Source organism: Culex quinquefasciatus, chromosome 1 (genome assembly GCF_015732765.1).
Source record: "Culex quinquefasciatus strain JHB chromosome 1, VPISU_Cqui_1.0_pri_paternal, whole genome shotgun sequence".
NCBI classification, from domain to species: Eukaryota; Metazoa; Arthropoda; class Insecta; order Diptera; family Culicidae; genus Culex; species Culex quinquefasciatus.
In genome coordinates, this window is record NC_051861.1 from 84,935,991 (window position 1) to 84,947,532 (window position 11,542).

General features: G+C 36.5%; 1 protein-coding gene and 1 non-coding gene across 2 annotated transcripts; one reads left to right on the forward strand and one right to left on the reverse strand.

Moving 5' to 3' along the window:
- The first annotated feature begins 510 nt into the window (after positions 1 to 510).
- Positions 511 to 7,277, forward strand: LOC6034326 (STAM-binding protein-like). The gene is made up of 4 exons (XM_001844607.2): positions 511 to 722; positions 796 to 1,849; positions 6,454 to 6,556; positions 6,625 to 7,277. Exons 2-4 carry the CDS (start codon positions 807 to 809, stop codon positions 6,682 to 6,684), a joined length of 1,206 nt encoding a protein of 401 aa, XP_001844659.1. The 5' UTR covers positions 511 to 722; positions 796 to 806; the 3' UTR covers positions 6,685 to 7,277.
- A 239-nt stretch (positions 7,278 to 7,516) lies between these two features.
- Positions 7,517 to 7,589, reverse strand: Trnav-cac. The gene has a single exon. It is a non-coding gene; the product is annotated as a tRNA-Val (tRNA).
- Between the last annotated feature and the right edge of the window lie 3,953 nt (positions 7,590 to 11,542).

Consider the following 11,542-nt stretch of genomic DNA (forward strand, 5'->3'; position numbering starts at 1 on the left):
TCACACATAAAAAGCATCATTTTAGGTTCATTTGGGCGTTTTTAGAATTGATAAATACTCAACCGTGTTTAAATAGGATTTAAAAATGTTCCACAAAACTTCGACATGAAATTTCTCAGAATGAGGATTTTGCACATAGGACCTTTTGAAAATTTACTCTAGATTTCTTTTAAACATTAACTGTTATTATTTCAATCTCGAAAGAAAAACCAAAAAGCGCCCAAAGATAGGCAACCTCTAAACCTGCGAAATATTTCCGCATGCTCGAACTCGGCAAATCATGAAAATCATGATTTTGCCAGTTCGACCCACTTTACCAAAAAAAGTGTTATCCGAGTTGAACTTCAAATATCATGATAATTACCATTTTTTTGGTTTTATTTGGTAAGCGTGAATCAACCAAAACTTTCCCCTTAATTTTAACGTGTGCGATGTTTTTTTCATTTTTATTTATGTTTCGATTTTGTTTTGCTCTCGCTCTTCTTCGCTGGTCCGCTGCGCTGACAGTTTTCGTGTTTTCCATTCGTCAACTTTTATGAATCACCACCCCAAGTTGGGAGGACGAGGAGGAAAAAAAACTTGGAGCAACAGAGTTGGTTGCAGTTTCTGCTCTGCTTAGCCGAGGAAGAGAGAAAAAATAGGAAAAAAAAAAACTTGCAGCAGTGTTATAAATATTGAACACAAAATCGTTCGGAAGTGAAATCGGTGAAAATCAATTGCAGGTGATTGAAAATTCCGTTTTTAGCGTTTCGTTGTGAATTGGTTTGGTTAACGAGTGAAGTTTGTTTTTTTCAGAACCTCGGGGAATGTCCTTCCGGGTGGACCTCTCGTCGGCGGCGGAATCGGCTCAGATGGGTACGGTGGAACCACAGGAGCGGATTCGCCAGTTGGCCGCCCTCTCGAACAGTGTCGAGGTGGACGGAAACATTCCGATCAAGCGGTACTACCGTTCCGGGCTGGAAATGGTCCGGATGGCGGCGGTTTACCTCGCGGAAGGGAACGTCGAATCGGCATACATTTTGTACATGAAGTTCATCACACTGTTTGTGGAGAAGATTAAGGGCCACCCGGAGTTCAAGGCCGTTCCGGCGGACCTGAAGCAGCAGAACGTGAAGAAGCTGAAGGAAGTGTTTCCGGTGGCGGAAAAGTTGAAGGAAAGACTGCTGGAAAAGTTCCGGCGTGAGTATCAGCAGTTTTTGGAGGCCAAGCGGAAGGCGGAACGGGAGCGGGAGGAGAAGCGGTTGCGCGAGGAACGAGAGCGGGCTAAGGCAGGGACGATTGTGGCACCGGCGCCGGCGAAGATTCCAGAACCGTCTGCCCCACCATCTTCGATGCTCGTCGACTCCGGAATGCTCGACCGGGTACTCTACCCGAACGACTTCCCGTCGGACCCGAGTCGGTCCGCCGCTGGTCTGCTCTTGCCGGATGCCAAACCGGCCTTCGATCGCACCCTTAAACCGTCGCCCACGTCGGTGCTGGCCGCCGGAACGCTCCGCTCTGTGACGGTGCCAACAAACACGATGGCCAAGTTCCTCCAGCTGGCGGCGCGCAACACGGCGGCCAACGTCGAAACCTGCGGCATTCTCGCCGGAAAACTTGCCCAAAACAAGCTCGTTATTACGCACGTGATTGTGCCGAAGCAGAAGGGAACGGCGGACAGCTGCACGACAATGTGCGAGGAGGACATCTTCAACTATCAGGACCAGCAGAACCTGATTACACTCGGGTGGATTCACACCCATCCCAGCCAGACGGCGTTCCTCTCGTCGGTGGATTTGCACACGCACTGCTCGTACCAGATGATGCTGGAGGAAGCGATTGCGATTGTGTGCTCGCCAAAGTACCAGGAGTGAGTATTGGAAGTTATAACATTGTTTTGTTTTCTCCTAGAATTAAAAATAATATCACAAATGATTCGTTTTTTTCCAACGAAAAAATTCGGATGAATAACGAAATATGAATCGAAGTAGGCTGCACGGCGGGTTCGAAACATTTTTTCTGCTCGTGTCATTTTCATGGATTTTTATGTTTGAGGCAAAACTAAAATTTTGTTTAAAGTAATTTTAACGATCTGTGAATGTACCCTGTGAAAATGAAGGAAACTGTTTCGTCCGCAATGGAAGAGGAAGTGCCTAAACGCAACGTGTCTGAGAAGCAGATCGCCAACCGTGTGTTCACTGTGAGTTGAGGTTTGCCTGCTTTTCTAATGATTCTGCTGTTGGGCGTGCTACTAATTTCTCGTCGCTTCATACCCTTAGTGACATGATGGGAGCAAGGCCGTCTATGCGAAGTGTCCCTATACCCGCTAAAATTTATGCACCGGTATTTGTAGCATTAAAATTCGTGCAAAATAAAATTACACAGGTTTGTGTACAAAATACGGACTCAAAAATGTTCGAATTGTTCACCTAGCGTTCACATGTGCTTCAGGACCAAATCGCCTGTCAGTGTGTCTGTTATGTTGCCCCTTACAGCTGGCTGCGCAAAAAATGGCCAGTTTTAGGCGGTAAAAAATATGGTGTCTTGGTTGTTGTTCCAAATTGGATGAAGTTTCTACATCTGAGCAACGGTTAGAATTGGATTGTCATTGCGGTCTCCTAACAAAGGCCGAATCTCAAAAAGCCGAATTCCTAAAGACCGAAATTCAAATGGCCGAATTACTCGATAGGCAAAATTCAATTCAATTCTCGATCGAGTTCCGAAAAGAATGCATAAATTGGTTGGGCATGAGAAATAATTAAGCGCTGGTAGTGATTAAGTTTTGTAGAATTGAATTGAATTTTGACGATTTTTTCCATACAAACTTCAAGGGCCCGCGGTCAGAACGAGCTTAAATTTGGAATTTAGCCCACTGATTGGGAATCATTGATTTCAGGGGGTAGCCCAAATGTGGCCCGAATTTGGACCACCCTAATACATACATATAAAAGTCGAATGAATTACGAAGTTAGATGACTGCAAATTTCAAAACGGTAAGAAACACACCTGGAGTTTTTTTTTGAAAAGGTCCAATAAACCAAATTTTCAGTTTTTGCTTTTTGGGTGTTTTTTAATACCCCTGACCTAAGGCGGATTTAAAAACACCCAAAAAGCAAAAAACTGGAAATTTGGTTTATTGGACCTTTTCAAAAAAATTCCAGACAAATTAATTTTCACACTTATTTGTGTTGTTATAAGTTGTTCAAAACAGTTTAAATTATGGGGATTTTGTTCAACTGCTGGCTAAAAGAATTAAAACATTTTTTTTGTAATTTTTATCTAATTATGTTGGTACAAATTTTATTTAAAGTTTTTGTCTCCCCCCTTCAAAGTTGACCTAAAAAATCACTTTTTGCATGATTGAGTTAATTTAAAAATTATTTTAATTTTTGAAAATTTTCGATGTTTAAGTTTTTTTTTCGCTAAAATTTTAGTTTTTGAGCCGAGGGACAAAAAATTTGAAAAATATTTGCATCGGCCTTAATTATATTAATCTAATATTTTTTTTTATTTTTTATTTTATATTTATGTCATGCTAAAACGTATTTACTTTGCTCCTCTCGTGAAAAATTTCTCTCTCTTGAGTCAATATCTGTGTGTGGGTGAGTGTAGGTATGTAGACATCAAATTGTAACTCAATGATTTCCGTACTGGTTAGGCGTATGTTGACCGTTGTGGTCTCATTCTATTCTTTTGGGCTACCATAAGTAACTTTTCAAAATCAGTATGTTTAATTGAGTACTTCAAGAGTTATGCTACATTTTTATGACAACCCTATCAAAAGTTATGACCACTTAAGTGTTAATTGTACACTTTTTTGGGGCCGGATCTCAGATATTTTGATGAAATAGTTGTCCGATGATGATGATCCAATCATATACGAAGTTATGTTTAGTGAACATTTGTACGTTGCAAATTTTTTTTTGGCTAAATTTTAGCCAGGAAAACTATTTACAGTTAATGTGAGCAAGGCATCAACCTAGGGACCTACATAGGGAAATGAAATGTTCTGGGAGAAATTTCAAACACCCAAAGTCATTCAAATTTAAGGTTGAAAAACTTGTAGTTTTTCTTTGGTGCTGGCACTTTTCTTGTACCGAACAAGCACAAACATAACAAAAACTACCAGTTTATAATCAACAACAGTTTTACAATACTTGTGATTGTTATAAGTTTCGTGTTTTTTGCCAAAATTATTTAAAATTGATTCCGACCTTGTTCTTGCATGATCTTGTTGCTCTATTGAAACCCCGATTTGACAGTTCGATTGGAACCCTGAGAGTGACATTTCGCCTCTCCATATAGGCTCTCTACATCAACCACCTTACGGTGGATTGAGTTTTTTCTGTGTTACTACTTGTATGTCTGAAAAGTCCTAAGGAGCCATGTATGAGTGGTCAATATGAAGACTTTTATCTTAAATTGTCTGGAGAATCGATTCCCGTATTCGGTTTTTATTTTAGGTGAGTTGCTTTATCCTGCATTTTTCGTGAGTCTTTTTGTACCATTTTAGGCTTTTTTCACAAAAATTTTGAACGAAAAAAAAAGTGAGCTCACCTATAAATTTGACTGTTAAACATTAAAATCAAAAAATCTCATAAAAGTGGCGTGTTTTTTACTTTCAGTGTATTTTTTCGAAAAGCCCGTCAAATTTCCTACAAATTTGTCTTTGTCCACTTTTTCATACGATGCAATATTTAAATTACAAATTACAAAAATATTAAAAAAAAAACTTACGCCCTTCTCAAATGTCATTATCGAGTGAAACTGGCTCCATATACACACATCTAAAAAAGTAGTAATTCAGCTGGGTGTTAAAGGCCTGGGTGTAAAATAAATATTGCATTATTTTATGCAATTTTATGTAATTTTACACCCTAAAATATGTAGCCCATCAGTATGGGAAACCTACTTGACCGAAATGTCAAGCTCATATATGCGTTTATCCTTACAGCGTTTCATCGGTCTGATGGCCGAGTGGGCTAAGGCGCCAGTCCTCACTGTTGGTGCTGGGTTTGAATCTCGTCGGTTGCAACTTTTTTTTTTGCAAAAATGTACATGCAGTGTGTAATATTAAGTGTTTATTTTGACGAAGGTGATGTGCATGTTTTTGCATGCGATTTTACAATCGGATTTTTTGCTGTGCAGCAATTCCATTTAAAAAGAGCCTAAACCGAAAAAAAAGTTCTCCGATTGGGCTCAAAAATTTTCTGGGTTCCTCGGCCAAATTAATTCGACCCGTATTTTTTTTGTTTGGCGATTAGGGTGACCTACATCGTGCTAAGGCGTCATCCATAAAGTATGTCACGCTCTAGGAGGGTAGGGGGGGGGGTCTGAGGAAGTGTGACATTGCATGTTATAAGTATAGGAAAAGCGTGACAAAAGGGGGGAGGGGGGGTAAATTTTGGCTGATTTTAGCGTGACGTACTTTATGGATGAAGCCTAAGGGGGTTCGAAAAATTTAAATTTTCGTAATTAAAATACGCAACTTTTGGTACCCTAACAAGTATATAGGTCATCGCTGAAATTTTTAAGTTATCGCAGTTTTAGTGAAAAAAGATGATTTTTTGCTGATTTCTCATTTTCCTGTTTATGCTCGTGGCGCGTCGAAAAACTCAGTTTTTATTTGCAAAAACATCATATCTCGGAAACGTACGACACATTTTTTCGAACATGAAAGATGTACATATCGCAAGAGCAAGGTATCAAGCAAGGTGTAGGCGATTCTTCCTGCTATCAAAAAAATAGTTTGCCCGAAAACTGGATTTTATATCGTACGTTTCCGAGATAGCATAGCATGCTATGCTATGCTATGCTATCCCGGAAACGTACGATATAAAATCCAGTTTTCGGGCAAACTATTTTTTTGATAGCAGGAAGAATCACCTACACCTTGCTTGATACCTTACTCTTGCGGTAGGTACATCTTTCATGCTCGAAAAAATGTGTTATTTTACTTTTTAAAATGTGTAAATTCACCACTATTTTTTTTTTTTTGAGGCCTGGAAAGGACTGAGTCGGCTTTTGTAACTACATTTCTCTTAGGGCTGAGTGTAATTACAGAGGATCTTGTGTACTTTTTCAGTCTAAATGTAGATAATATTACATCACAAAATAGGAATACTACACCTTCAAATTTAACACTTTAAAAATTTACTCATTTTTTTAACTGTGAATGAAGCGATTAACCTGATGTCTGACGAGTTCGCAAATTCAAGTTTTACACTAACATTCCAACCTTTGCTGAACTGCAAGCTTCTTGGGGAGGCGTCGGTATTGACGAATAAAGTAGGGATCTTCAGGGTGTGAAACAGTGAACGGAAGATTGGCTCCTACTAATCATTTTTGATTATTTGTTTAACATCAGCTGATCTATCTATGTTATTCTAAATTTTATAAAATTGATGTTTCACATTAATGCAGTGATAAAATATAGAATCAAGCAACAAACTGTCTTTGCTCTTTTCAAATCAGGACCGGTTTCTTCTGCCTAACGCCCAGCTACGGGCTGGACTACATCTCCCAGTGTCGACAGTCGGGTTTTCATCCCCACCCGAAGGATCCGCCCTTATTCATGGTAACTCGAAGAAAAACACTGTTAAATTATTTCTCGCTTTCTAAATTTCCTATAAAACTATCCAACAGGAGGCACTGCACATCACGCTTGAGGACAAGGTCAGCATCGAAGTGGTGGATTTGCGATAATTGTCGAAATTCGTTCGAGAAGCAGACGCATAATTTTAGGCGCGATAGGCATAGAGACTGCTGTTTCTATTTACAAATTCCTAATGATATAACATTATATATTTACTAAGAAGATTATTGTGAGCAACGTTGAAAACTTAGCTTAGAAAAGATGTTTTATCGTGGTTACGACCAACTCGGAAATGTATTTATTTTTTCTTACTTTATGCTGATTTCAAAGTGCTTTGAGCGAAAATTAAAAGAAATAACATCCAAAAAAGCTATACAGATTCTGGAACGTGCGCGAGTGTGCTGCTTAAAAGATGAGAGTGATCGAATTTGTTGTCTGTTGTTCCGCTAACTTTTCCTTGATTTAGTAAAAAAAAACAAAGCAAAACGAGGGATGCATTGTTGTGTAGTTGAAATATGTTCTCATAGAAGTAGTTAGAGCGTCGCGTCGATTCTGGGCACGCGTGAGATGATATTTGCTAACGAAATAGTTAAGTACCACGATGTCGCACTCTGCAGAAGCCTAAAAGTGTGGTTGTGGAGTTGCGGAGTTCCGTTCGAAAGTGTAAAGTAAAATAAACATTACAATTTAAAAGAAAAAAAAAGTCTTGTTATTGAATTGATGACTATGAAAATATAAACTTATTCCCAAATTCTTTAGGGAGCGTTATTTTATATTGTATCGCAAAAAAAAATGTTTTGGACCCCTTCCCCCTCGTAAACAAAATTTCATACAAATAAAAAAAAATTACGGAGCGTAACACGTCCTTCGACCCCCCCCCCCCCCTAACTGCGTTACGTAATAAAAGAACGCTCCTTTTTACCTACTTGGTCACAAAAGAAATGTTTCCGCCCGGGTTCGAACCGGGGACCTTCTGCGTGTGAAGCAGACGTGATAACCGCTACACTACGGAAACTGTTGACAGGTTGAAGGTGATGACTAGGGTTAGTGAAATTTCACGATTTCACGGACAGCGTGAAATCCGCGAATTTTGGCTTTTTCCGCGAAATCTCGTGAAATTTTATGTTTGAGTGAAAATGTAACGATTTTTCTCAAAATAATTCATCAAACTCAAAAAGGAATAAAAATAATTTTATAAACTACTGTAGAATTAAGCGAGTGAATACCTTGGTTTAATTACTAATATAGGATTAGTGATTTTTGACAATTTCTCAAATATTTTTTTAAGTAACAACTAAATAAACAATTAATCCATGAATACTATTAAATTAAGTTTTATAAGCTTTCAGATAAAAAGCTTGAATATACATGTATATTAAGTTGACATGAATCATTTGAAAAAAAAAATTATATTTTGAGTTTTTTTAAGAAACTAACTAAATTTAGTTATATTTTCATTCACTGTGATGAAAATTTCACTGCTTTTTTATTTGAAAGGTATAATTTCAAAAAGATCAAAAGAATCAAATTTGTTTTATTCAAAATAAAATGGAGCAATTCTCTACCAAAACCGGAAATGGATTTTATTTGTATTTTTAGATTTGGCTCAAACTTTGTGGGGGCCTTCCCTATGACCAAATATGCTATTTTGTGTCATTGGTTCACCCATACAAGTCTCCATACAATTTTGGCTGCTGTCCATACAAAAATGGTATGTAAATATTCAAACAGCTGTTACTTTTGAGTGAATTTTCTGATGAATTTGGTGTCTTCGGCAAAGTTGTAGGTATTGTTGAGGACTTTTGGGAAAAATAGGTACACGGAAAAAAATTTGCAGATTTTTTTATCAACATTTTTTTACTGAAACTCAATTTCAAATTTATTTTGAAAATTTTTAAATCAAGACTAGCATTTTAAATGGGCGTAATATTCAATATTTGGCCCTTTTAAAATGTTAGTCTTGATTTGAAAATTTTCAAAAAAATTTTTTCGAAAAGATCGGAAAATTTCACGAATGTTTCATACATTAACATTGAAAATCGGACCATTAATTGCTGAGACATCGTCATTAGAAAAAGGTGGATTGTTTTGGTGAGATTTAGAAAACTTCAATTTTCGTGTTTCTTTTTCTTAAAGCGGCTCTATCTCAGCAACCCGAAATCCAATCTTCAATGTCTCTTAGACAATTTTATAGCATTTTTTTTAATTTTTCAAATTTTTTTTTTTTGAAATGGTCACTCATGGTCACTTTTTTTAAAAATTGAAAAACTGCAAATATTTCGCTAAAATCAAACTTTCGGTGGCTATATCTTAAAAACGGAGCCCTTTATCAAAAAATCTGTGAAGTACTTTTCGATTGCAAATTCAATTTTGCATTAAAAAATAGTGTCAAACTTGTTATTGCATGAAACTTTAATTTTTTTCCAAAAATCACTATTTTTTTCTAAAATTCATAACGCGGCGGCAGATTTTTTGACCATGTTCCTCTATGGCTCAAAAGTTGCGGATTTTTGTCCCCTAAAACATTTCAAAAAATCTCGAAAATCAATTTTGGGAAATTGAGTTTCAGTAAAAAAAATGTTGATAAAAAAATCTACAATTTTTTTTTCCGTGTACCTGTTTTTTTCCCAAAAGTCCTCAACAATACCTACAACTTTGCCGAAGACACCAAATTGATCAGAAAATTCAATCAAAAGTAACAGCTGTTCGAATATTTACATACCATTTTTGTATGGACAGCAGCCAAAATTGTATGGTGACTTGTATGGGTGAACCAATGACGCAAAATAGCTTATTTGGTCATAGGGAAGGCCTCCACAAAGTTTGAGTCAAATCAAAAAATACAAAAAATAAAAATGGTCGAAATCGGCCGATTTCGTAGAGAGTTGCTCAATTAAGAGTTTTTTTTCTATCTTTGAAAATCACATATTGAAACATATGATTTTTTTCTGAGTCCTGTTTAAGTTTAACGATATTTGATTACGTGGGTGGATTATTCCCGTGAAAGTTAAAAAGTACTATTTTTTTTGTTTTTTTTTCTCATTTAGAATAAAAATTTCGATTTAAAAAAAATATATCATTTTTGCAAATTGATTTCAAGTTGAATTTTTGAAAAGTTAGCTAAAAACCTTAAAAATATGTATAATGGGCTAAATGTCGCAGGACACTCAATTTATTTTAACTCATTTGGCTTGACAAGATTGTTAAATCTTGCTTTGATATGAAATTCAATACAATATAAAATGATATAACAGAAATAACTAAGCGAAAACTTTTTAGCTATATTACTCGCATATTAAAAAAGCAGTTCAGTAAATGAGTATACGCGTGCCCTACATTTTGCTTCAAAATATAGAGCCCATCTATAAACCAGGTGGAAACTTTTATGAAAATTAGGAGATTTTTCAAATTTAGTGCTTTTTTTAGTTTATTGAAGATATAAGCATAAAAAGTAGATTCTGTGATTTTAACAAAGGATTTTCAGAGTTATTCTAACATTTTTTACGTTCCGCGAAATTTGCGTGAAATTTGATGTTTTGAAATTGAGGTCCCCGTGAAAATTGCAATTTTCGAGCGTGAAAAATCACTAAGCCTAGTGATGACAATTAGAGTGGTACGTTTAGCAAACAGTTTCGTGGATCGATTTGAACATTTGGTGGTCGATTACCGAAAATAGTGCCAAATATGAGAAAAGCACTTATGGCTAGAGGTTTTGGGGTTTCCGGTTTTGCACTAAAATCGATATTTTGCTTTATTCGAAGTATCAACTTACATTGAATGTATGTGCCTTTAAGGGTTAAAGTATGGTCGGTTAACATTTTAACCTAATTTTATGTAAATTGTTTTTTTAACCCGTTCCCCATTTAAAATTTCTTAAAAAATATTGAGTAAAATTAAAATTTTCATCGAAAAACTTGGACTTGAAAATATTCCAGAAAAAACCAGACCAATTTTTTTCATTCATAACAAAAAAAAATATTATGATTTATGTTGCCTTTTTAATAAACAGTTTTTGAATTGCAATCGTTTATTGGGTAAGGCATTTTTTAAAACACTGGAACGCCCAACGCATGTCCAACTAACACGGACGCCCAAGCCTGAGGATTAATTCTCAACATTTAAACTTTAAGGGACAAAAATTCCCCAAACATAAAACTTTAAAAATGACGGTCTAACTTGAAAAGGTTTTCTACATTTTATTCTGCGTCTGAAAATTGCTACTTTTCAATTTGATTTGACAATACTTTTGCAAAGATCGCACAAAAATGTATATTTCGAGAATCAAACTTTAAGTATTAAAAAGTAAAATTAGAAAATTGTGATTTTTTTCCCTGTGCCCTACGTAAGGAACGTACAGACAAACTTTGGTCACAGTATATACATAAACATAAACTTCAAAAAATATTTGCAACGGCCTAACTGTGAACAGAACTTATTAAACAAAAATCAAAATTTAAGGATTATTTATAAACTTTGTTTTAAGATATTTGGGTAATTCTCCGCCAACTAACACAGCAGTTGCCCCGACTCCTTTATGAAACTTTGTCCTAAGGGGTAACATTTGTCCTTGATCACGAATCCGAGGTCCGTTTTTGATATCTCGTGACGGAGGGGCGGTACGACCCCTTTCATTTTTAACATGCAAAAAAAGAGGTGTTTTCAATAATTTGCAGCCTGAAAAGGTGATCTGTCGCGGACGGCCATGATCAACGACGGCCAACTTTTTCAAAACTTTTTTTTCGTAAAATCGCGTGATGTTTACAAGCTAACTTTTTATGTTTATATACAGTACTTGTTCGGTAAATGGGCTGAGAACGTAGCCCAGTCACCGAATGCTGCTCGCTAACTGGGCTAAACGAAAAATAACGAGGGGATCACCCACCGGTGCATAATATTTTCCGGATGATATATGAAAATAAATGGTTGCCTCTCACCCAGTCTGCTTGGGTTTGATCCCAGACGGTTCCG

What these genes read in the sequence shown, in the direction of transcription:
- LOC6034326 (XM_001844607.2), top strand. Translation starts at nt 807, where the DNA reads ATGTCCTTCCGGGTGGACCTCTCGTCGGCGGCGGAATCGGCTCAGATG. An exon ending in TGCTCGCCAAAGTACCAGGA is followed by an intron (nt 1,850 to 6,453) that starts GTGAGTATTGGA and finishes TTTTCAAATCAG; the next exon opens with GACCGGTTTCTTCTGCCTAA. An exon ending in AGGATCCGCCCTTATTCATG is followed by an intron (nt 6,557 to 6,624) that starts GTAACTCGAAGA and finishes ACTATCCAACAG; the next exon opens with GAGGCACTGCACATCACGCT.